Here is a 27,484-nt window from a genome sequence, read left to right on the forward strand (position 1 = left end):
ATTAGTTATTGATAAGTGGGTAAGGTGGGAGCACGACATTCATCTGCCATACGCCGGCACTTTTCTCTTTGGCAGTCATTAGGGATGGACATGTGCTGCATATTGCCTGACTTGGAAATTGAAGCTGTTCTTCTCTGCTTGTGCTTTATGATCATCATTAATGTGAACAAGAAAAATAAAAATGTGAAAGTTTTCTGCTCTCCCATCTCTGGGCCCTTGGGCTGCCTTGGAAGATGCATTTCAGCATCCTTGGGACAGTCTTGGAGAGTTGGGAAAAATGTAAGTTAGCCTCATCTTTTGTGAAGTTTCTACTCTTTGCTTATACCAAGCAAAGAATGCTATTCCAGTTGATGCAGAGTGAGAAATATTGCTCCATGCAGTTATTGTAACCTCTCTTTCCTTTAGCTCTCAAAAGCAACTGTTGGTCAGTTAAAGATCGAGGTGTCCTCTTCCTCAAATTGTTGTTCTTCGGGGAACTCAAATGGACATGATGTTCATCCCAATTAAAATATAGTTTAAACCTCATATTGGACCTTATCCAAAATATGATCCTTCTCTGGCCTGTACACCTTTGAAACTGTATAGGATACCCCCTGCACTGCATAGGTAATGTGCTAAGGGGTGAAATTCCAAGTGTCTCTCCTTTACAGTTGACTTTGCGTCAAAGAGACATTTGTAAGTTGTTCTTATGAGCATGACACACAATGGCCCTGAGCTTTACTCATCAGCACCTGTTACGAGAACGGGACTTGAGGTACTTGGATCATGTGTGTAGTCTGCTATTTGTTAAGGTACTTGGTTCATGTGTATATTCCTCTGTTTAATGTGTATATTCTTATGTTTATCTGTTTACTTTATCAAAGGTTTGGTACAACATGCAGGTGCCCAAGATAGAATTCTGTGGAGAAGGAAGACTCAAGCAGCCAACCCCATAGGAAGATGGGATTAAAGTTGTATTAAGAAGAAGAATACATTACATTACTTCCAAAATATCCTGTGGTCTTTCAGTTACAAGTTTCTTTGGTGTTCTGTGATTCTCAGGGTTTTAGTCGTATGGGTGCGGCTTACAGTACCCATTCAATCCATGGGATCTAATTACCTACTACAGAATAATTCTAGGTATATTTTAAGCAATTTTAGCTGCGTGATTGTCCTCACAAAAATTACGATTTGGGCTAATTGCTAGTTGTGGGTTTGTTTTCAAGCAAATGGTTATTATTTAAAGAGAAAATTAATTTTTCAATACACCTTGTTACTTACAAGGCAAATCTTCCTCCTCCTAACCCAGCTAGTTTTTAATAATTGATTGACCTCACTATACAAATAGTTCATCTCTTACCTAGAGAGAACCTGGGAACCCATGAATTGGATGCACAGTGCTGCCAAGAGCAAACACTTCTCTTTTGAGTAAAGAGTTGAGGTTTTAGGGGTTTTGTGAACCATGAATTTTGGCTCATTATAAGTACAGGTAATGAGTTTGTATGAAAATCTTGATTTGGTTTTTTTAAGAAGTTGCATTAGTTTTCTCATGAAAAAAGTGCTCTGAGAAATTCAAAAACTTTAACTTTTATATAGTAGAGAGTATATTAACATGCTATAATTTTCGAGACTGTGTTATAAGTTGATATTTTTTATGTTAAAAGATGTAAAGGTGTTCTGTGATCCAGAATACAGTACTTTTTCATAATGATAGCATCTTGCAATTTAGTTCCAGGACTGTGTATTTTTTATTTATTTCGGAAGGTTTTGAAGTTACGGCACAATTGTTCAGAGCTGTTTGTAATTTTCTTCATCTTTTTTTTTCTATTTTAGTGATGTCCGAGTTGTTGTTTGAATGTTATGGCATTCCAAACATTACTTACTGTGTTGATGGTCTCCTGAGTTATCATAGAAACAATCCTAAAAAACCCCATGGATTGTTAGTCAATATAGGTAATTATACAACTCACATTATCCCAGTTCTTGAGGGATACGCAGATGCCATGAACAGTCGAAGGATCAGAATGGGAGGCCTCCACTTGACAAAGTTTTTGTGGAGGTGGCTGCAACTAAGGTTTCCACAGCATCTTAATGCAATAACTCTCTCAAGAGCAGAGGTAAGGAATTGCTTAACCATAATTTGATCTTTTTAAAACAAATAAACTTGCACTTAATTTGATTTTTGAAGAGCTCTCATGGTAAATGAATTTCTGCCAGGAGTTGGGAAACTTTTTTTTTTTTTTTTTTACAACTTTTATAAAGCCTGATTAAATAGAGAGGGCAAATGGCTTAAACTGAGAGATATGACTGTAGGCTGCATGGGTAATTATCCATAGTTTTAGGTTATAGTAAAGGTGGTTTGATCTCAAGGGATATTTTAAGAGTCGGTGAAATACTCATGCCAGTACCTATTTTGATCCTTCCATTCATGAATCTTATCCATTCTGTGTGTGTGAATATGACCTGTAGTAGTTTTTGCTTTTTCATTTTGTTTATTTAAGTAAAATGACTTATGTTAGCTGAACATCCTGTCTTAATGCTAACCAAGATACAATTGATTAATTTAGAGATGACCTAAGGGGGCAGATGCCATATTTTAAGATTTTGTGATTTTTTTGTGTTGTATACCTCACTATTATGTTTATCATACCAAAACATGAAGTCAGTTTAATTCATATTTCTTTGTTTATTAAAATTTATTAAAGACCTATTCTGAATTTTTAAAAAATATTTGATCAATTATTGCAAAATTATTAGTGTACAATGTTGATAGCAATACAAATTAAATTACTGTGCCAGACCAGTTTCCTTTTTCGTGCTTCATGAAGGAAAGAATTATTTTTTGCTTTTTGTTTATATAAAAGATTTAAATCAAAATGCTATGTCTTTGAAAAATCTATCTTTTGGAAAGTTAGAAATTTTCTCCTCTTCAATGGCATTTGATCGTATGGAAATACAAACCATTGTCTTCTATTTAGGATTACCCTCGGTGGGACTGAAACAATTGTTGAACTTGGTAACAAGTTCATTAAGGGGTAGTTATTTGGGTAGAGTGGGGAATACTCCTCACTCACCGAGAGAGGAAAGATGCTTGAAAAACCTCATCTTATTAATTCTTTATTCTCTTGCATATTGCAGGAAATAATCCATAACCATATGTACATTGCTGAGGACTATATGGATGAAATTTCAAGATGGACAGATGTCAATTTTTATGAGAAATATGTTAAGAAAATCCAATTGCCATTTGTAGCTGCTCCAATCAGCACTGTTTCCATTGAGCAGCAAAGGGAGAGGCGAAAGGAGGCTGCAAAAAGGCTTGTGGAACTGAACGCAAGAAAGAGGGAGGAAAAGGTATGATTATTTTTATAAGGTAAATTTCCATTTTCTCTACTTTCCCGTTTTGTGGTCCTCTAGAGTACAGGTGCTCTCCAACCTATTACCAAGTATCCCTGCTGTTAGATGTAACTCAAAATACATTGCACTGAGTTAATGAGTTGAACATATAATACCATATTTATCTTTTCATGTATGTTACCTTTTATCTATTATATTTGCAAAATGTGTATTTCCACTTTGTGTTCATTTTCCTTTACTGTATAATTGATTTACAAAGTTATAATTAGCCATTTTTTATATGCATATTTTGGAAATTTTGGTGGCCATAAGAGAAAATGGAAGTAAATTAACAAGGACATAAGTAAGAATATTGGCTGTTACAGTATTCAATAAACATGGTGATTTAAAAAAAAAAAATAATGGTTTTCATGTTAATTGACATAGTTCAGTGAAATTTGCATATCAGTGCCAAATAATTTACCTATTTACACCAAGTGCTTCAGAATTTATTAGGGTTAAGAATTCCCAGGGGGAGTTTCCTGATTTGTTTTCAGAAGCATTTCATAGGTTAATTTGATGTCATGCATATGTTACTGTCTTCCTAGATTCTAATCTAACTACTGTACAGTCTTTTAAATAGTTGTGTTTATCAGGTAAACTCATGAAGGTTACAAAACCATACACTTAATTGTTTAAAAGTGCTTTCACAATGTTCTGTAGAGGAAACTACAGTAGACTGTGAGTCCAGAGAAGAACCACTATGGTGTAGAGTTTAATTAAATTGCTTTTATACATTATTATTAAATCTCATCTTGGACAACTGAAGGATATATATATCTATCATTATCACAGACATTTACAGGGCTGTATGCTCATTATCACTGTGGTAACAATAAAGACTTAGATTCATTATACAGCATTTACTGACTCCTTTATTGTAATTATTAAAGAAGAGAACTGAAGGTAAAACTCATTGTTAACTTTGAATACAGCAGGGGAAAATTTCATCCGGTCGCATTAGATTGTATTGTTAAGGACAGTTGTGCCTCTTGGCATCATCGTCTAAAGGTGCTTATTCAAATTATAATGCTGATTGGATACCTGTACAGTATTGTTTGTTTCATTCTTTTTCACTTTTAATAATATTGAACTTGTAGGAATCAATCATGAGAAAGTATATTTAAGCCATAAAATTTTACCTCTAAATTTTTCCATTGAAGGTAATGCGTTGCCTAGTTATTACTAACCTCCCGTTTAAGATTTTGTTTTAGTATTTTAAAAGTACATCAGAGTTAATCATTTTTCATTTTAATGTTTGTAAGATTACAGTAAATGGAAGTTAATTCAGCAGACCAACTTAATTTTATGTGTATGCAAATAATTAGCAGATGTGCCTTTAATTCATTACAATTATAGCTTATGGAGGATGAAGCTGAACTTAAACACCTCATGGAACTGGAGGAGGCTTTAGAAGAATTTACGCCTGATGAACCAGAGTATCAGCATGCTTTGGAGGAAGCAGAGGTGAACTCCCCACAAGAGCTTACAAAGAAAATAAGTGTTCTTCAGCAGAAAATAGAGAAGACCAGACAGAAAATGTTGCAGGCAAGTTCTGCTGCAGCTGCTACAGAGGAAGAGGTAATGAGCTAATTAGTGCAACTTATTAACTAATTACTTATTTATTTGTTATTAAAGTTATGCACTACATGTTTTCCATGCTGTTTATGTCAGATGTATATAATGTCCTAATTTCCTTAAGTGTAAAATGGTATTCATGTATTTTTCATTTCATTTATGTTAAAATGTGTTCTGTTAAATCTCACTCAGGCATTTAATTGCATTTGTGATGTACATATTTTGAGAAAGTGGAATTGTTTGACTATCAGGAAAATGGGAATGTGATTATTTTAGTATTTTCATGACTAAAATTTATATAAGTTGTAAGTTTTCTTTCTTATCTTTCAGATTCACTGAAATATTGTTAGGTTCTTTTGTTAATTTGCTTAATCACAGAACTTGATTAATTAAATATTGAAACTTTTAATTATTACTTAAGTACTTCAAAACTGAGTCCCACTCTAATTGGAGTTTAATTTTACAACTTTCCCACTTTATCTTGAAGAACTGTTTTTTTTTTATGATAAAATCATACTGAAAATCGTACAAGCAGAAAACTGATAATGTACATTAAAACTGTAAGGCTCATTAGTTATAAGGAATGTCTTGTATATACATTTTAAATCATTTTAGGAGCCTAGACCAAAGAAGTTGTGTGAAGATATGAGTCCCAAGAAGAGAGCAGACTTAGAACAGTGGGTTGAGGGAGTTAAACAGCAGTGGAGGGAAATCCAGGCCAGAAGAGCTGCTCGTAGGCAAAAAAGGTAAGAATGACTGCATTTAATATGAACATTATTGAAGATTTTTAAAATGCAAAGCCCAGAGAGATAAGTCAACTCAGGTGTCGGTAAATTGGGGGAGTGTCGGGGTAGGCTGGGATAAGGAAGAGTGAACTACCTGATGGGTGAGTTCTCTAATGTTAACAGGGACCACAATTCAGTAGCCAACTGTTGTTACAGGGGATGACTGAGAGAATACCCCTCACCTGCCATCTCCAAGTACAGTACTTTTTTTTCTCCTTCTTTTCTTTAGGCACTTGTTTGGTCACTGTTCTATTGAACTCAAGGGAAGAATTCCTTCTCTTCTAAGATAGCCGTGAACATCCATCAGGCCACCTCTTCCAATGTTTATGGAGAAACAATATTTCTGAGAATTTATGTGTTATGTAGGCCATCTCATTGGCCCTTTATAAAAATACTTAGATGTACATTCCTCTTTTCATCTTTTGTCATATCACTCATGCCTTATTGTAGAAATGATCTTTTGGGGTTAGTGGAACTTACACTTTCATATTATTGTCATTTGAGTTAAAGTATATAATTCTCATACAGCTAACCATTATGACTCTAATGTAGAATTTGATAACTTTTTGCTAAGATCAGTATACATGAAGGACATTACCTGTGAACATATTGATAGTATAAATGAAGTCTGACAGATTTGTCCTGGGCAGTATGTTTTCTCTTATTCTGTCATAAAATCTGGTGCTCATCAGTGTCTGCTACATATGGAGTTCCCACAACCAAAGTTTTGTTATTTCACTATTTTATTGTTATAAATACTGTAAGCTTAACAAAACTGCTGAGTTGCATTTCTGAACTTGTAGGTCTCTTCTAAGGGATTTGTTATCAAATAAGTGGTGAAAATTAGAGCAAAGTAAAGTTAAAGTTGAACAGTGGAATAAGGAAAGACCAAAGGGATAGATGAAAAGTAAAGGCATAAAGCAATGTAGCTGTGGCCAAATGGATGCTGTGAAGAACTTTGGTACCATAGAGTGTGTACCATTAGAGTGCACTAAGTAGTGCCCCCCCCCCTCCTTAAGGTGCAATTGAACAGATGACTGTACCTTTGGTGTATTAAACTTCAAGTAATGATCTTGTAGACCCAGAATTGATGCAAGTAGGGTTAATGCATTTTACCAGGTTAATGAAAACTACAGATCATCTTAGGAGTTGTCACAGTTTATTTCCAGGGATACAAGTAAAGTTGAGTAGCCTGTAATTATCTTCTGCTAAGTAGCTACTCAGCTTCTGTTAAGCAATGGTGTGTATTTTGGATGAGCATCCAAAAATTATCAAAATAGTTTTTTGCTCGATAGATAAAGAAAACTCTTGTATTTGTCCACTTTGTCAATGTATTGTACAGGTGAATCAGAATATGAGAAGTTGAGCATGATGTGAGTGAGAGAAGAAAATTACTTTTAATGGGCTATCATACTAGCTAGTAATGGCCTTTTTTGGACACATTAAAATCCTGAAACCAGTGTATAAAGGAAGATTATGCTGATGAAGCAGCAAGAATGGCAGTTTTTATGATTAGATTAAAAAAAAACCAGCCATTTCCAGCAATAACTTTTTCACATTTAAAACTCATCTTGCACAAATGGCAAATTTTTGGAATAACAAATCTGATGATAATGAGTTAAAGTAGATCAGATTCATTAATAGAATATGGAATTTTTCAAAACAAAAAGAGCACCTTGTTAAAATAACTTTTGTCCTGTTTTTGAATTGTTCACACTTGTTTGACCTGTTAATATTTAATGAAAAACCCAAGTGACCCAGTCTGTGTATGCAGAGAATTCAGGTCAGTAGTACCAAATTTTGTTTCTGCCGCAAGCTTCCACTAACAGTTAATATGAAGTTTTGGAAACAAATCAATTACAGAAATTCTGCTGAATGTTTAATGTTTGTGACTTGGCAAATGTCATATTTGAAAGACATGCAGTTATTGAGTATAAAATGTAAATTTGAGTACTAATGACAAACCCTTTGTCATCCTTACAAGAATGAAATGTTTAGTCTTGGTGGGCTGGGTAAACTGCCTAAATATAATAATTATGTGTTACTGTTGAGGACAGATGAATAGATATAAGTTAACAATGGCTTCTGTCTTTGAAACTTAGCATAATTGTATTGTTTGAAAAATATATTATATTCCTGTTAGACAGGAAATGGCAAAACGTCGAACTGCAGCTTCACAGGAAAGAATGCGCATCATATCCCAACTAGCAAGAAGAGAGAAGAAAGACGACAACTTTGGCATGCGGGATGAAGACTGGGATGTTTACAAAGCTATTAATAAGGTTTGTGCTTTTGAGGGAAAGATTTATTTTCTGTCCATTTTTGTTGTAAAGCTAAAAGCCCATAAGTAAAAGTGCCATTTTATTTCCCCCTAATTGTTCCCAGATAAGAAAATTTTCCAAAGGAAGAAGCAGGTTATTTCTGTTTAGGTGAGTAGTGCACCACCACAGTGAAATCTGCCAGGTCTTAGCTGTCAACCAGTTCATTCTTAGTCTGTGTTGTTCCTAGAGTCATCAAAGAATTTGTAATGGATTACCTTGCTATCAGTTTTTACTCTTTCAACTATTTCTTGTGTTACTGTGCTTTGACCTATTATTCAGTGCACTTACACAAGTTCTGCTATTAATGCCAATTGCATATAGGTTATTGCCATTGGAAGGCAAGTACCAACTTTGTTAGGAAGAATCTATTTGATTTCCCTGTCAGTATGCTTTGTGCCAATTGTTTATTATTCCATTTTTAGCCATTCACTAAATTCCAACTCAAGAACTTGTACTGGATATCATTGTTTCCAAATTAAGCAAGCTCTGCAAATCTTGTGGTGTTTTGCTGATTATAACAGCATCACTTGCATATGTCAAGTCTGGTAAGTTTCAATCATTCCCCTTTTCTAAACCTTATGTGTGATCTACAACCTTCTGTATTAGACCTCTAAACCTGCTCCATCTACGACGTCCTTTATATAAAATCTGTGATAAGGGCAAAAAGCAAAGAGTTTGGATAAGACCCCATCAACACTGACTCTGCACCTACTTTGTTCCTGGATAATTTGGACTTATGGAGATCCCAAGGTATATTTATAAATGTTTTTTTAAAAAGAAAAAAAAAAAACAAAATACAAGATTATTTGAAATAAAAACTAATAAATTGCACCCTATTATCATGTGCAGTGTCTCCCAGGACTTCTTTGTCCATTTGAGCCTCTGTACCTTTATTGTTCCTGCCAGTATTTGCATTCATATCACCAAACAGTTCTCATAGCTTTCTGGAGAGTTCATATATTTGTGCATAGCACAATGTATACTCATATTGCAGTTTTGATTCAAATTTTGCAGGCAGTAATCTACTACTCACTTCTCTACAATTGAGTAGAACAAGGAGTTAAACTCCACCGATTTGGAGTTAGGCATACCAGTAGATGTGGCAAAAGTTTCTCTGTCTATTCGTGGCATTTCTAAGCTATTCAGCAAGGTCGAAATCCTTGATGGAACAGTAGGAATGATCATTTTGTATATGAATGAACGGATGTCACTTACAGCCTCATAAGAGCTCAGTTACAACCAGAAGGTTGCATCAGCAGCTCAGAGCTAGCCAATGAGAGCGCGCGTACTAAACGGGTATTCAGTTCTAGGCCAATCAGCATTTTCCCCGCATCCTAATCACCGCGCACTACATCTCCGCTATTGAATTCCCAGTCTAGTGATTTTCGCAAAAATTGAATGTCCGTAGTGTCGTGATTTGTTTTTTTTTATTATTATCCCTGAAGATTATGTCTTCCTCTGATAGTGAAAGTGATCACTGTGATGTCGTGCAATGGCCAAGAGGAAGAAAAAGGACAAGGAATAAAACGTCATGGAAAAAATAATGTTAAGTTACTGCACGATGCAGGCCAAGAATATGTTTCGGTGTGCAGACAAACCGTGCCTGCACATACTGTAGCCAGCCCGCTTTAATGGTTAAACATTATGATGATGGAAGGTTATCATCGTCAACATCATTATTATTATTATTATTATTATTATTATTATTATTATTATTATTATTATTATTTTCCATCACACTATATTGATTACTCATCAGTATTATTATTATTATTATTATTATTATTATTATTAGACATCCATTGTTGTTATACCAAGAATATAATAACACTTTATTATCATTTTACACATTTAATTATGGTTTAAGTGCTGGTTATGACCAGAATATACACACAAATGTGAGGGGTTACATTTTGAATGAAGCGCCAGCGCACCCTACAATTTTTTCAAAATTTCACAAAAAGTTCTAAAGAGTAGGGCTTTATATGAAACTTAGTTTAAATCAATATCTTTCTTAGAAGCAGAGTAATGGATGCTAGACTTGAGGGCAATTTACTCATTTTTAAAAAAGTGGAAGCATAACCTTCTGGTTCTGAGGCCCTCAATTAGGCAGTGCTTTTACTGAATTTAGTATTAAAATCATACCTAGGCCACTGCTACCAATTCTATCTGATCTTGAGTAAATGTACACTTTACAGTGCCTCCATCCTATCTCTTTGCACTATGATTCATGAATAGCAAAGTGTCTAGTCTATATCTCTTGAATTTATTTTCTACTTGTTGCATCTTTTCACATTTGATTCAGGGTTCCTAAATTTCCATATCCTATTTTATATTTATCCTTAGTATTTATAAGCTGGGAGATTCTTAGCACCTGCATACACCCAGGGGTTGGGAGACCATTTCTAAATTTTATCTGTCCGTTAATGTAACAATATCTGTGAAGGGTTCTTTGGCTAAATATACTGAACGATTGACAGTTTCTTATTAAATGCAGTTCCTAGCTGACAAAAATTAATGACTCTTGCTGTTCTGTATTGGTGTTTAATCAAGGTCATAGGCTAAGGCATTCAGAGTTGAAGCTAAGAAGACAAGGTGCTCAACACTGTAACCCTATCCATTGTCCCACTGCCAGTGATTTCTGATGCTCATCCTTAGTAAGGCTTCAGTTTCGACTGTGGATCTAGCCTTTACATATAAGGGTGTCCACCAACAAGGGAACTGGTGCTCATACCCTGAGCTTGGGTCCAGCCTCCAGGTACTACTAGCTAGGTCAACTGGACTTGTGCAAACCCATGACCTGCACTCATTTTCCCTCCTCTGTGCTCTACATTCCAGTTTTCAAAGGCTAAATCTACAAAAATGAGATAGGATGACCGTTAAGACCCAGCGGAACTCACTGTAAAGACTCACAACTCATCTGACATGGTACTAAAATTCTTCTTCTTTCAGGGAAGTTTTCTTATCTAGAAACATTTCATGGAAAAAGAGTTGGCACTTAAGGTATGTGCTTTTAATATAGAATTTATCTCAACAATTTTATTTTCCAAATGAAGATATAAATGATTCCTTTGCAAGATAGAATTATTGTTTCCTCTTATAAATTCAACAAAGCTCTGAAATTAAATAGGAAACAATATTTTTTAATTGGTGTATCTTAAGGTTCATTTCATAATTTCAAATGATTGCATGTAAAAACTTACCATTGAAGGAGGGTGGTGGTTCTGATAGTGAGGAAGAAAATGAAAAACTACAGGAGTTAGAATCAGCCTTGCGCCAGCATAGCCCAGAGTTCCTCGGTGATGCCACGACCAGTAAGCCAACCTCAGTTGCTGAAAATTACCAAATTCACCTGTCAACTGAACAGGTAAAGATGTTTTTATAGTCTTTAATTTTTAAGAAAAATGATAACTGCAATTGCTTGTTCTGTAATCGTAACATTATGAAGTTACCAGTGTGAGATCATGCTACTTTTGTTAATAAAAGATATGACAAGACATTTTGTTAACAACTTTATTACAAGGAAAACAGACACAAGACGTGAAGTAGAGTACCATATTGCTCTTTGTTTAGACCAAAAGGGGGAACAAATAGCTTAGCAAAATACCATCCAAAACATGGCAGAAACCATACAGTATTGTAACTTATAGTGACAGCAAAATACACAATATTTAAAAGGCAAATTAAAGGTGAAATGAATAAAATTAACCTACCTTGAATGTCTGAGACTTCATGATAATTGTGAACAATATTGTAGATACATGAATAATAAACTGGATAGCTTTTTGAGACTGGGATCTGCTAATGGATGTGCAGTACTATCTGCTGTCTGCTGTTCTTTTTTTTATTTTCTTTTGTTTGCTAACTTTAGGTTTTGCCTTATGTTTCACAATTAAGTAACCTTGCAGGGCATTACATGTGTTAAGTTTTACACAGCTGAAATTGTTTTTTCTTATTTACTCTTTGCTTGAGATTTGAACCTTGCTGTTAATAGTGTGTTACTAATGCAATAGTTTTGTCCTTTGTACCTATTACTTTTTATAGCACATGGCTAAGTATCATGCTAATTGATGATGTATGTTTTATTTCCTGTATTATGGTTTTTTCGCTCCATCGTTATCAAAATTATTTAATTAATGAAAACAAAAACACCATGTCGATTGTGAGGCATTATTTAGAACAATAAATAGTTTAATGTAGATCTAAATTATCCCAGGTTTGTGTTTCTAAAAGTATAATTACCTGTTAAGGTATGGTAACATTGTTTGTGTCTAGATATAAATCACTTCAAATGGAAATAAATGAGTGTTTAATGGCTGACTTTATTTTCTATCTACTGTAGTTGATCTTAAAGTCAGTGTTTTTTAATTGACTGTTTGAAATGTATATATTGTATTTATTAATGAAAATTATTGCAGTAGTAATTGCTATTCTGTTACACTGATCGCAGACAAATTGCAAGTATAATTAATAATTCTTTGTTTGAAAATATGTGCCATGGTCCTGTAAAATGTGGACTCAATATTACATTCTTCATGAAAATCCAGGAGGTCTCAGGAGGCCTTGAAACCTCAGAGATTGGCCATTTCCTTCACTCTAAGGGGTCTTTTAAAGCTTTCATTTGACCTTTTAGATAAGGTTTCTCAAACTTTCATAATGTCAGAGACATATTTTTCTTTAACAATTCCTTAGTGTTTCCAGAAAGCCAAAGGTTCAGGGAAGGTATTTTTTATTATGTAAATAAACAGTGTCATGATATATGTAAAAAAGGAAATGATGAATGTTTGTGCTTGTCAGTAATGTTTGGCTCATACATATTTGACATGCACACTTATTACTGGCATGCACTGTTTGTCCAAATGAAGTTTATATATGTTAGTATTTGTAAAGAGTGTGCATGTCCAACTGGTGTACAGGCACTGGGTTGGTTGCAGCCCCCTGACTTGGGGAGATAGAGATAGAGTATGGTGTGCGTGACAAACAATAACACCGATAGAGTTCCGTTGAAATACTTAAATAATGCACGTAACTTTTACATTGAATACCAATTACTGTATATTGAAAAGAATCAGACAAGGTTTATTTTAATTTGATACTCAGTGGTTTGTCAGTTTTGCTGTTTGTATGGTTTTGTTTATTTTGGCTGTTGCATACTGTACATTTACATATGGGACAGGTACGAGAATTTTCTTGTCTGTAGGATATATCAAGAAGCAAGTAATCAGAATGGGATCCTGTTCTGGCTCTTACAAATTGTTTTAAGGGTGTAAAGGAAATGAGAATGGAAGAGCAGCTAAATCTGGTGTTTTTTCTACAAGATTAGAGTTTTTTCAATTAATATACTTTTTAACCCTTTCACTGTGAGCCTGTTATCTTCATCAGTGATGAGATCAGTGTCCTGCTAATTGTATGACTGACTAATTTTATCTCTTTTATACTCGTACATCGATTCTTTGTTATTTTCATTACTTTTACAATATTATAATGTACTATTATGTTAATATAATGTTTTATTATAGTAGAGTGATAAAATATACAAATGTGTAGGTAATTGTTCAAATACTGAATTATGTAGTTTTTATTAGTGTTCCATTTCAGTACAATACTTCTCAAAGCATGGAGTAAAGTAAAGTGATTGTTGTTATTTGGTTTGAAAATCTTAATTACAAACTTTGAACTCATGCTCTTGGCCAAAAATTTCTTCAGAAAAAACCTCACAAATAAGAATTTCAAAATAGACATGTCATTCTGTAGAAAATATGAATTTATTATCTCCAATAAAACTTTCAGTGCACTGATTTTTCATGAACTGAATCTTCAGTGGTCTTCCATTTGCAAATTTTATCACATTTTCTTTGTTTACTGACACCACCTCTGGTGCATAACAAATCTGCTTCCTCCTCTGATTCATGATCATCACTGATAAAAGCTGAAATAAAAAAAATTATCTAAGTAAAGTTTGTCTGTAACTGCGTTATATAAACACCACCATAGTCACTACTGTCATTTTCAGAACTATTTGATAGTTCATGTTGACTACTGTTATTGTCATTTCCAAATAAAAGCCTCTGTACTACTTCATCATTGAGAGAACCCCTCAACCTTCATGGCATTTTGGTGGTTACTGAAGTTTTACCCCTTGTCTTGAGATTATCTTATAAGTTGGAATCAAATGTTGCCATTTGTCTCTAGAATTTAGATAGAAGTTTTACAATGACGAAGGAAATGCATTATCTGTTATGAGCTGTCTAACTAGAACAAAAAGAATGATGAATGAGGAGATCAGTGCCATGTCATGGATGAGACCTTTTAATGAATGAGGAAATCAGTGCCCTGCAGTGAAAGGGTTAAACTTGTGATTTCAGTGCAGTTTATTTTTTATATGCATGGTGTTTCCAAACAGTATTCAAGTTTCATTTCATAAACGCATCCCAGAGGTACTTACGGAGAGGTTCCTTGCTCTGTAAATTCATCCTCTTTATCACCGTAACTTTTCTTTTTGTACTTTAATTTCCCCTACTTTATCCATTTTGCCATTCTTTACAATGTAGACTTGGGGTGATTGCCGGATGTAATACTTAATGGATGAGTGCTGTCCTCTGGTACATTAGTTGCTTCTCAGAGTACCTTGTGGCAATATAAGTCCGTCATACCATAGGTTGACAGACTTATATTGATATTGCCACAAGGTATCCCATGCCTGAAATAGGTATTTGTAGTATCTCATTATTGAAATACAAATGCCTCATAGCTACTTTTACATTTCATAGTTTCTTTCTTATGAGAAGTTTGGGTTCTTTTGCTTAAGATCTATCCATGCTGGTTTTAAGGACCTCAGTCGATCCCATCTACCTTTACTCAGAATGCCAGTTCCGACCTACCAAACTCACTGTTTCTCTCAGTTTCTTGGTCAGACAACATGAATAATTTGGTATGTAGTTGCTTAAGGCTCTGGCATATGCTTACATGTTTAGTGCTACCAGCTGAAGGATGTATTTTGCTTTTTATGCTGGGGGTGTGTGTGTGATTGTAAATTGTGACCTAAAGGGCAAATTATAAGTACTATAATGGGTTTGTATGAAAAAATAATTGATTTTTAAAAGATTACATGTTCTGGTGCAGCATTTACAAGATTGAAATGTTCTTCACAGATCAGAATTGGGGAGCTGTTGTTTCAGCCCTACATGTATGGACTTGAACAAGGAGGGATTACAGCCACAATCCAGTATGTATTAGGTCTCTTTGATGCTGATACACAGAGTAAGTTGGTTAGCAATGTCTTCTTAACAGGTGGACCAGCCTTTCTTCCAGGTCTCAAGTCTAGGATAGAAAGAGAACTGCTAGCAATGAGGCCATTCCAGTCACACTTCAATGTTGGCTTAGCACAGGTAATATCTTAATTATTAATCCCTCATTATTAGTTCCCTTTTATCAGGCAATGGGTAATGAAAGCTTTGTTTTGAAGCTCATTAGTCTTGTTGAATTAATGTAATGTCATTATGACAAAACACATTTTTCATATACAGTCATACCCCGAACTTACGCGCGCAAGGCGAATTTTTGCATAAGTTTGGCACAGTCTCTAAAAGTGTTAATAAATGCTTATTTATAAAGATTAAACACTAAATATGACCCTAATCATGCTCCCAAATTAATAAGCTAAATTTTAAATGGAATTAAAGTTACAGTAATTTCATTTAAAAGTAAGCTCAATACATTACTCTTAAAAAAAGAAATAAATGGTTGACATAAAAATAGAGAGTTGGAAGAGAATTTCTCTCTCTTTTCCCTTCCAACCAATCTATTTTTAGAAGTTTTCTCAACCTCTTTTTAATAACTTTATTCTACATCTCTTTCTCTTTGTTCTGAAATGCTTTTTGATGAACAAACAGTGTTTTTTATTTGGACTAATACAATTCTTAGATATTATGTCTCTGTGTTGTAGAATATGTTTGCCACACTAGCTCATTTACACTTCATAGATGGTACAGGTCAACTTAGATCAGTTTAAACTATGTACAGTACTGGTAAAGAGGTACAGAGAAATAATAAGTTGTGAAAATGTGTGACCGCTAACTATGAACGAGAGAGAGAGAGATAAGGGTTGTCCTTACTGAAAAGTGTGAAATTATTTATCAGTTATTACTGAGACAAGGAGAATAACACATGAGGAGAGAGAGAGAGAGAGATTGTCCTTACTTGAAATATCAAGTTAAATTATTTACGAATTGTTACGGACACAAAGAGAATAACATGAGAGAGAGAGAGAAAGAAGTTATTCTGACGTTAGATATCAAAAGATGGAAATTCAGTATTAAACTAACTTTTAAATGAAATTAAAGTTACTGTAATTTAATTTAAAAGTTAGCTTAATACATTACCCTTAAAAATAGAAATAAATAGTTGACGTAAAAATATAGGAGAGTGTGAAGGTTAGTATACTGTTTTTCTCCCCATTCCACCGATCTATTTTTAGAAGTCTTCTCAACCTCGTTTTCAAAAACTTCTTTATTCTGTTTCTTTCTCTTTGTTCTGAAATGCTTTGTCTCTATGGTTTAGAATGGCGCATTTACAGTTTGTAGATGGTACAGGTAAAATTAGATCAATTTACAATTATCTACTGTACAGTTGAAGAAATACAGAGAAACAGTAATACATAGGTTGCGCTAACTACGAACGAGAGAGAGAGAGAGAGAGAGAAATTTCGTAAGAAACCTTTGACCCACTAATCAGCAACATGTCTGACAGCTTTGCCTTCATGCTTCTTACAAAAGATGAGGGAGAGATATTTGTTTGTTTAAAATACGTATCACATACGATTTTGTAATTACAGTTATATTATTATTACATGCAGTCCCCGGTTAACGGCGGGCTTGGTTAACAGCGATCCGGTTTTACAGGGCTTGTTTAGCGATGAAAATCGGCAATTATCAGTGCCAAAAATTGCCGATTTCCACTTATTGGCACCGATACATACCTAACAGAGGCGCCAATAACCAAAATTTGGCGCTTTTCAGCACCGATAAGCCCCGAAAACCACAGAAAAGGCGCCGAAAATCATCGATTTTCGGTTAGCAGTGATTTTTGGTTATCATCACACCCTCAGAACAGAACCCCAGCCGATAACTGGGGACTGCCTGTATTATTATTATTATTATTATTATTATTATTATTATTATTATTATTATTTAATCTCATTAATCTTATTAATATTTGAAAATTAGTACAGTGTACCCCCAGTATTCGCGGAGGATGCGTACTGCACCCCCGCGAATAGGTAAAATCCACAAATACTTAAAACCCCTCAAAAAACACTTAAAACTGCCTATTTTGGTAGTTTAAACACAAAAAAAACCTCTAAAAATGCTTATACCAGAGTATTTTAATAGTATTATCACAAAAAATGCATTTAGTCATGAAAATATGAAAATACAGTAACTAGTGAATATTTCTCAGTGAAAAATACCGCGAGTGGGCGAATTTTCCACGAATAATGGGTAGATACGTTCCACAGAGAAATCCACGTGTAGGTGAGTCCATGAATATTGAGACCACAAATACAGGGGGTTTACTGCACTTATTATAGGTAAAAAATTACAAAACAAATACAGGCAATCCCCGGTTTACAACGGGGGTTCCATTCCTACGCCGTGTCGTAAGCCGAAAAATCGTCGAAAATCGTCAAAAATCCTAAGAAAACCTTACTTATAATAATGCTTTGGGTGTATTGAAAATGATGTAAACTGGATTTTTATTGAGTTTTTCATCAAAAAACCTCCAAATTTTTATTATTCTGCCATTTTGTAGCCATATTTCTTCCGTTGGATCGGCATTGTAAGCGTCGTAACCCCGGAACATGCGTCGTAAACCGGGAAATAATTTCTGATGAATATATTTGAAAAGCGTTGTAACCTCGGAACGTTGTAAGCCGGACCTGTCGTAACCAGGGGACTGCCTGTAAACATATATTGTACATGTACCATAAAAATTCTCTCATCTCAGTAAAAGAGAGAGAGAGAAATTATTACTTTTATATATTATTTTATGTTTTTTAATTGACACATAAAAGCTTGAAAACTTATGAATTACATAAAAAATTAAACCTAAACACATTTGCAGGGTTTCTCAGTATTTGGAAATGTTCGCACGTCTGTGAAAAACTCGTGTATGACAATTAGTTAGGTTCCAATGAAAAGTTCGCTTGTCTGTGAATTCACGCAACTTGAATCACGCAAGTTCAGGGTATTACTGTAAACCTATTAATCATAAAATGCCATATTCTATGTACAACTTTTCACATTTACACCTTTATCCTCAAAAGAGCTCCTCGGCCACTTCATACTGTATTTGCATTTATTCAGTTGTGTAACTCCATAACACCAGTCTCAACAGCTCTCTCAGTCTTTATTCCACCTTTCTGCCATGCCAGATTTTTCTCACTTTTAGCTTTACTTTGTTATTTTTATTTTCATCCTGGGTTTGTTGTGCTATTTTCTAGTGTGTAAGCATTGGTGGGAACCAGTTTCTATTGATCTCCTTTCCCAGCATTTTTTGGAAGTACTCAATCTTTGTTGTCTTATGGAAGGGATGTCTTTGCCAGTAATTTTCTCTCAGCCCTCTATGTGTGCCACTGACTTGTTTATGCCTTCAAGCAATTCAGTGCAAGGGTGTGATGTTCTAAGTGTAGAGTAGCAGGGAAAATGCAATTGTTATTGAAAAAACAGAAGTTATTTTTGTATTTTGAATTGGTAAATTGTTTTGTATAAAATTTCACTCATTTTATAATGAAATTATTATAAAGAAGTCAAAGTGAATTGAGAAAAGGTTATGTAATGAATTAGCATAAAATAATTTTCAATTCAGATTTACTGCAGTCCCAAGAGACGAAAACATTAATTTTAATGTTAGTACCTTGAAGTGTTTATTGAAGTGTTTATATCTTGATAGTCACTATTGAATTTTTGTCTCTTTCTCATGTTGGTTATTACATGTAGAATTATGTAGTAATTAAATCATTATTTCTCATTCCATTGATGAAAGAAAATTTTATTTTCAGAACCCTATTTTGGATCCTTGGTTTGGTGCTCGTGATTCAGCTGCTGATTTAGTGAAAATTGGAATTACAAAGGAGGATTATCAAGAGCATGGAGGAGACAGAATTAAACATTATAAATTAGGTGAGCCCCTAGATATTAATGCTAGCAGTGTGCATAATTGGACACTGTAGGCATTACTAAAGGCCTTTTGCAGTGTCCCGTGGGTCCACAGTTACATTCCTTTTTCTCCTTTTAGTTTTCAACCATTTTAGTTTTCTGTGTTTGTCTTAATTATATGTCTTGTACCCTTTTTATCTCCACTTCAAAGAAGGCACCCTTATTAGGTTGAGAGCCCTTTGAACCCCTAGAATGTGGTTATGAGTGAGACCAATGCCAGTTGTAATTTTTGAGTTTTAACAAGCTTAGAACTTTCTACTCTCAAGAAAATTGTTCTTGCACATAGGAAAATATACCATAGCTAGAATTGGGGTTCATACTTGGTAGGTGGGATAGGGTTGCTCACCGAATGAAAATGTATGGAACTGAGAGTTTTTAACAAACTTACATGTTAATTGTATTGACAGAACTATTGTATTATGCTCGATTTATTTCTAGATAAACTTTATAATGCAACTGATAATACAAATAATAACAATCATTATAAGAGTGATAGCAAAAATACTAAAATTGATTGCCATGAATAAAAATCCCAAAGGTCCAAGTAATTTTATGCTATCTTCCTTTGATTTTAGTATCCTGTATACTAAATTACCACATGATAATATTTGATGCATTGTTACCTCATGTAATAAACATCTGTGCTTTGATTTAGAAACGTTTTTTAATGATTAGTATCTGTACATTATTACCAGTTACATTTTTAAGTTTATAAAAAATTTAGAAAGAATAATTTATCTTAATCATTGCAATTTACTGAGCTGCTTATAAATTTAAATTTAGTAAATTTAAATTTAGTAGGACTCTCATGAAATTCTGGTATGTAGGGGACCAAAGTAATTAAAGTGTCATAGAATTTTATTCAGTTATTGTTACATGTTTAGTCTTATCACCTTCCAAGTATTCTCCATTTTGAAGCAATGCACTTATCCAGACGTGTTTCCACTGTTGAAAGCAATTCTGGAACTCTTGAAGTTATGGCTTTAATGACTCCAGTCGTTTTCTTCTGAACCTCTTCAACGTCTGCAAAGATCCCTTTGAGGGCTTTCTTCATTCGGAGACAAAAGAAGTCACAGGGCAAGATCAGGTGAATAGGGAGGGTGGGTAAGTGATTCATGCCATTCTTGGTCAGAAACTGTCTCACACTCAAGGCAGTGTGAGCTGGTGGCATTCATCATGGACAACCCCCCTCCCACTTTGCCACACTGGGGCAAAGTGGAGGGGGTGTGGCTTCCTCAGTTTCTGACCAAAATGTGCATGACCAGACTCCTGACTCCCTATTTATATTAAAGGAAACCTTTATGAAGAGGTTCAGAAGAAAATGACAGAGTCACATTTTGCTTCTGGAAAACACGTGGAAGGGGGTTAAGACTGTAAACATGGCTTCAACTGAATAAAATTCACACAATTCCGGTTTGGGTCCCCTGAAAGGTACCCCTTTATATGATGTAAGTGTCTACAAACAATTAATGTATTAATAACTTTTGTAATTCGTATTGCACCTCAGAAAATTATTATTAGATTCTGTTTCTGTGATTAAAACTTGAGCATAATTTTTCATAAATCTAAAATTTATATTAGCCTTATCAACAGGTAATATCACATTTCGTCTAACATGAAGGGGGTTATATCTGATCATTATTTGGTTGAAGCAAAAGTTGGAGAGAAAGGTCCAAAAATGGCTGTAAATATAATGAAGACAGTGTTTGGATAAGAAGGAAGTTTACAGCAAATAAGAAAAAATGGATGAACTATGGGGTAGGGTTACATAAAAAGAAGTGTAAATTTTAGGGTAGTATTAGAAGGACAATAGGAAGTGTTTGTGTGTATAAGAAGGTAGAGAATAAAAACACTAAGTGATGAGATGAGAAAATATAAGGTTTGGTGAAGGAAAAAGTAGATTATTTAAGATGCTGTTACATTTTGTGACAAAGAGAAGATTGTGTGCAGGCATACAGTAGGAAGAAATGAAAGTCAAATGAACTCACAGCAATCTTTTGTGTTAGGCATTCTTGACCTAGTGAAGCAGTTCAGTCCTTTTTTTATGTCATTTGCACTCACCTATTCCACTCTTATAGGTACTGCGTTTCCTTACAGTATATTTCTGCCTCAAAAATATGCTCCCATGAATTTTTCAAAATTAACTTTGTCCATTCTTGTTTTCTCCTACCCCATAACTGTAGTATTTGTGTCTCTGGATGTGGTAACCTTTCCAAAAATTCTCTTAAACTAATCATAATCATGATCTTTTCAAGGTAACAAATACTGGGCTCCTTTAACACCAGTAGCTCCAGAATCTGCTCCTGGGTCTGCAGTCCCTAGCAAAGAGACCACACCTGCCCCTGAAGCTGCTGTATTAAGTGATGCAGCACGTATAGAAGTTACCTCAGAAACCAGTGCTACTTAAGATAACTGCCATTTGGTAAGTTTGATATTTCTTGAATTAATTGAAAGCCAAAGTTGTTTTAAACATTTGGATACTGAACATGATCTAAAGCTAAACCAAAATACTTGCTTACATAACATCTAATAAAATTATTCATTCAGTGCCCATATTATGTGTATACAGTATACAAACCTTTATTTGACTTACATTGTCCTACCCAAAACATTGCAGTATTAGCCAACATTTGTGTCAATATATGAAAACTCGTTTCCTTCCTGGGTGATTTTCTCCCACCATAGTGAGCTTCTGTGCTCACAGAGTCAAAAATGTCATTGATACTTCATTACCCCTTTGATGATGGAGCATATATAAGCGTTATTTCAGTACCCAGTACTATATTCGTCTATTCATTTTGAAGCTTTGTGGATAAAGTTTGTATAGATATAGTGTACTTGTCATCAAGATATGTATCCATAGAGCATATGAACTATTACTGTGTACATTGAATTATAACCTGAGTGAAAAGTGGAATGGTTTTAGTTTTCTGTAAAAAAAAAACTATTGAGATGGCTATTTCTCTGTCCACCCTCAGATCTTAACTACTGAGGTTAGAGGGCAGCAAATTGTTATGTTGATCATTCACCCTCCAGTTATCAATCATACTAAATTGCAGCCCTTGCCTCAGTAGTTTTTATTTTATTCCAGGTTAAAGTTAGCAATGATCGTGCACCTGGCACAATGTCCAGCCACTTAAAAGCTGGAAACAATATAACATGTTATGTTTTATGTTACATTGCATTTAAGCCAGTAACATTTGTGCAAGTTCCCAAGCATATGAAGGCTTTTCCAGCTCCCCTTTTCCCAAAAACACTTACCTCAGCCTACCTCTCTATAATACCCTTTTCTATGTGCTATATGACTGTCAACAGTGGTATTATTATATTTTTCTGCCCATGCAGAATTGCCAAAAATATGGAGGACTTTTTATTCATTTTTATTTATTTTATATACATGTATATTTTTGGGGAGCTGCATGCTTTTAGGTAGTGCGCATGCAGATCATCATGCGATTACTTCAGGTATGGTATAGGTATCAGATGGTGAACAAACACTCGCATGAAGATTCTTGCTTGCGCTTGTGAGGGTGGATGATGAACGAATGAATGAAAACCTATCTTGCAACAAGTAGGGACTGGTATTACAAATTTGTATAAGCAGTCCATTTTGCAGATACATCTCAGAATTTAAATATGTAAATAAATATTTTAAATTGAATGATACAAAATATTGTTTAGGTTAGCCCATTAAGTACTTTATATGGAATAAGCTGTGTGAGTTGGCTCCAGTGTACTTTATTGTCTTTGTTATAAAGCAGATTTCATGACTGACTAGAAGAGGCAGGCCTTCAAGCTGTTTGTTGAGTTTAGACACTAGAATACAAAATTCACATCTGAAGTCAGTGATCTAAAGAAAACCAGACATGCCAAACTATGATTTATTTTGTGCAACATAAAATACAGTATGTTCAATTTTTTACACTAACCTTTTTACAGTGGATGTACAGATTCTGGACATTTTAATTTGTACTGAAGAAAGACATTGTTTTGTGTAACTGGCTACATTGTGTAATATTCTATACATAAACCTTAAAATTGTGTCCCATCACCAATATTGCCAAAATGCTAATACTGTACACATCTCTGTACTTTTTTCTTTAAACTACACATGTTACAATGCTCAAGATTATATTTGAGGACAATGAACAAATTTCATGGATATAAACTTTAAAAAGTATATTTAAATACTTCTTGCTGTAGGTTGGAATTTTAAAATTTTATAGCAATATGTACCAGAATAAAATTAGCATATTGGACATATCACAAAGAATTACATACAGTTTCCACAGGCATTGACTGCAAGTTAGGCCAATTCTTACAAGCATCTTGGAATTTTTACATTGTTTTCCTAGTATTTCAGCAATCTAAATCTTCATCATTTAGTTTATTAATGATGCTAGATATTTTTTCTTTGAACTGAATATTTGGTACAAGAACAGCAATTTACAAAGACCAACTATTCAGATGTAATAAAGAAGAATTTAGTGTATTTTATTGCTCAGCCTTTGATTTCTTCAAAATAACCAGTTTCATTACTTAACTATGGCCATTACTAAATCACAGTAATCCTCAATGCAGACTAGACATTTGTTTCTGTAAATTCTTGTTACATTAATATAAATATGATTTTGTTTTCCAGTTACATTAATAAAAATATGATTTTGTTTTCCAGTAATCTAAATGTGATTTAAGTTATTTTTCCAAGCTGTAGTTATGGTGATCTAAATATATTTCTTGGCATTCTTGTTGAAGGTGTGCTAATTTGAGTGGGTGGATGTGTGTTGTAGATGGAACCGTTCTGTGTGCATTGGCAAGTTGTTGGTAGAGTTTGTGGTGTGAATGCATTTGCCTTGTAGGCTGTGAGCATAGCAGTGGGTAGTCCTTAATGAGCTGTAAGTGTAGTCACCCTCTACAATGAACCACTCTAAGCTATCAGTATAAAAAGTGGTCATGCAGTCTCCACTTATCAAGGACTTCCCACTGCTGTGCCAACAACCATCAAGGCAAGCATGCTTTCATAAGCTCCATCCACAACTCGGTAACCCACAGAATGGCTCTAACCATAATACAAATCATTCTTTCATAGTACAACACAACTTTAGCACTTTCTAGAAAATGGCACCATCATATTCCTCTTGCTTTATTTATTTGGCAGCTTTCAGAGCATATTCAGTTGCTATTTTTCTTTTTTAAATCTACATGAGTACAAAAACTGAATTCCAATTACCTATATCCTTTCATAGTCAGTCCTCATGGTACAGTATGTAGTATATGTTTATATTTACCAAGTATATTTGCATTGAATTTAGTTTTAAGCTTGTAAGGATATTTGCAGTTGAAATGCACACAGTGGAACAATAAATACGGTACCCTGATTCTGTCACCATTACCTACCAATTGCACATTATGTCACTTAGTACCATCATGCATGGACTTAATAAAAATAACCTTATACACCGGTCAACATATTTTTTAAAAATTTATTATAAATAGTAATAAAAATACATCAACATGTATGAGATCGAATGTAGCTAGAAGCACCTGAAATTTACACAATTGCACCTTACAGTTGGAAAAAATCGAGAAGCAAGAAGTCAAAGGAAATATACCTACAGCATACAGTTTTGAAAATGTGATATATATTGTCAGTTTTGTGTAATGAATTAATGCTATGCAAATGAAAGCACAAAATTTGCTATTTTATGGAAAAATAAAATGTAAAGGCTTCACCAGAACAATTTTAAAATGCAATATTTAACTGTTCCTGTATTACAAATGAACTTGCACATATTTATTTCGATATTTTAAAATGATTTCAAATTGTCCAAAGTGAGAAATAAATATTCTGAGAAAAAATACAATAGATTTTCTTATAAACAATGACTTTCAAAAAACTTAAGTAATTAATTGTAAAGCCTATTGAAATATAACATTGTACATATACATATAAACTGTACTTTCTTGATATCAGCAAATAGAAAACATGAAGCTTCTAAACTGCATAACTGTAAATAGTCACTCAGAAAAAAGTATGTGATACTCTGTACATTGTTATAAATGCCACTTTAGACATTTTACACTAAGTTTCATCCCATTTAGACTAAAAATATTCCAGTACACTGTACTCTTGGATTTTGTCATCAAAACCAGTTTAAAGTTTAAAAATCAAGGTTTGTTAAATATATATATATATATATATATATGAAAAATATAAAAAATATTTTTCTTTACATTGGTAACTTCTAGTAATAGTCCTTTCCATAGTGCTGCCTTTGCAATCTTGCTTCAGTAGAATCTAGTCCAAAAGAGGGTGATTACAGATTCTATATACAGCCGTTATATTGCTTTGTGTACATACGTATTATTTCATATATTTTACATTAAAAATGTACAGTTATATAAGCCGAAGAAAGTACGCTTCTTAAACTACTAGACAATATTTTGACTTCGTAGAAGACCTTCTATCTCAGCATCAGGAACTTTATGTACCGTCAGAAGATGAACCTTCATGTGGTAATGTCGGGAGAGCACTTTACGACACACGGGGCACTTGGTACGTAATTGATGAACCTTCAAGAAAAAAGTAAAATTTATAAAAAATAGATTAGTTTTAGTTTACATTGACTTCCAAAGTAGTTTATAAAACTGGTAAATTACTACAAATCCATTTCCATATAGTGTAATACTAAGTTCTTCATCAATCAAATTGTAGCAAAAGATGATAAAAAATATATTGCTTCTCAAATCTGTTTTTACAAAGTATTGTGCTATGTTCCATTTTAGTGTAGTTTAAATAAGCAGCAAATATTTTTCCCCATTTATCTTTAGGTAGATTAGCACCATCAACAGAAATGACCGCTAACAGAGGAGCACATTTATAATTAAAATATTATATAATTAAAATGATTATTGTTCTTAGGGATTTAGTTAACATGGTCTTATATCCCAGCCCTGTCAATCACACTAAAGATGTCAAAAGCAATAATATAAGGTTTTCCAACGCTTCTTGAGAGATGATGATCAGGTGTATGGTAGGATGACAGAACACCAGTCATTCTTGCCTTACAGAAGCAATGATTATTATACATGATACAGAAACAGCAATTTGATAACTCAAACTATTTGCATTTTCATACAGAATTATCATAAGCTTAGTATTCATTCTTATCTTTACTGATGACATGAGGTGTACTAGAAAAATTTTGAGTTGTATTGTGGTGTCTCATCGGCATTTAATCAGGGTTTGAATTGGTAGCACACGAAGAGGACAAATGTTTGATAACAAGACATAAAAGAACCAAGCACTTAGCTGAAGATTACACAGCGAGCAACAGTCAAACAATGAAGATGGCATATATTAGAACAGCAGGCATGCTAGGTCAAGGTAGACCATGACTCATCTGGAGCCAACATATCCATGGCAGATAAATTTCAAGATGGGATTCATGCCAATATTTGTTTCTACACCAGGAAAGAGGACTCCAAGGCATTCCTTAACCTCAAAGATGCTCACTTCTATGTTCGTATCTGACTTCAAGAAAATACCACTGTTTTGCCCAAGGGAAGGTATTTCATTTCAGGGTTCTCTTTTTATTTTGCCACTACAAGTGAAGTTTTTACCAACCTCCTCATAGCAGCATCATAAGACTGAGATATCTGGACAACTGTCTTGTTATGGTATCATCACAGAGCTATGTCAACATTTACAACTTCTTTTCCAATTTTGTCTTTGTTTAAGGATACAAATCAGTTGGGAGGGGGGGTCAGAACTAGCACTGTCAGATGACAGGGTTCAGAGACTGCCATCCTTGATACAAAAGCATTGTTGCAGACCAGATTATCCTCCAGTTAGCAACTCACCTTTGTTAAGAAACTTGTCCCTCATAGTTGATTTACAACATTCTCTGGAGTTGAGAACCAGTCTTAGTCTCATAAAAAGTCCACAAGGATCATCAGCAGTGGCAGAATTCACAGTACCTCATGGTAGGAGTACCACTGACCTCTTCTCACTAGTCACCACAAGTTAAATTCACAGATGCCTCAAAGAATTACTGGAGTTTGAGACCTTCTTCCTAAGTCTTCAAGTGTTCAATTATCATGTTCAGAACAAAGTAGTAGGTGTATTTGTTTGGGCAGAGGCAAAACTTAGTATTGAGATCATGAATAGGTTTGTCCCAGGGAGGAACAGCCTAGTTTCTTCACTGGGAAG

At 34.2% G+C, this 27,484-nt stretch overlaps 2 protein-coding genes across 7 annotated transcripts in view; one reads left to right on the top strand and one right to left on the bottom strand.

Moving 5' to 3' along the window:
- The window catches only part of Arp5 (Actin-related protein 5), a 38,034-nt gene that overhangs the window by 7,490 nt on the left and 3,060 nt on the right, over positions 1 to 27,484 (top strand). The window contains exons 5-13 of the mRNA XM_067106553.1: positions 1,813 to 2,096; positions 3,118 to 3,333; positions 4,735 to 4,956; positions 5,569 to 5,699; positions 7,882 to 8,020; positions 11,271 to 11,426; positions 15,211 to 15,447; positions 19,116 to 19,236; positions 21,528 to 21,694. Of these exons, the coding sequence (XP_066962654.1) occupies positions 1,813 to 2,096; positions 3,118 to 3,333; positions 4,735 to 4,956; positions 5,569 to 5,699; positions 7,882 to 8,020; positions 11,271 to 11,426; positions 15,211 to 15,447; positions 19,116 to 19,236; positions 21,528 to 21,679 (1,658 nt within the window). The 3' untranslated portion in view covers positions 21,680 to 21,694. The remainder of the gene's footprint in view (positions 1 to 1,812; positions 2,097 to 3,117; positions 3,334 to 4,734; positions 4,957 to 5,568; positions 5,700 to 7,881; positions 8,021 to 11,270; positions 11,427 to 15,210; positions 15,448 to 19,115; positions 19,237 to 21,527; positions 21,695 to 27,484) is intronic.
- LOC136840140 (broad-complex core protein isoforms 1/2/3/4/5-like) overlaps positions 23,140 to 27,484 on the bottom strand; it is a 79,319-nt gene continuing 74,974 nt past the window's right edge. For 4 of the 6 annotated variants that reach the window (XM_067106564.1, XM_067106565.1, XM_067106562.1 and 1 more), the window contains one exon: positions 25,635 to 25,845. In XM_067106564.1, coding sequence (XP_066962665.1) covers positions 25,705 to 25,845 — 141 coding nt within the window. In that variant the 3' untranslated portion in view covers positions 25,635 to 25,704. Of the gene's footprint in view, positions 25,846 to 27,484 lie in introns of all 6 variants that reach the window. The other 2 variants (XM_067106561.1, XM_067106560.1) reach the window with 1 other exon arrangement.

The sequence above is a fragment of the Macrobrachium rosenbergii genome, chromosome 7, assembly GCF_040412425.1.
Source record: "Macrobrachium rosenbergii isolate ZJJX-2024 chromosome 7, ASM4041242v1, whole genome shotgun sequence".
NCBI classification, from domain to species: Eukaryota; Metazoa; Arthropoda; class Malacostraca; order Decapoda; family Palaemonidae; genus Macrobrachium; species Macrobrachium rosenbergii.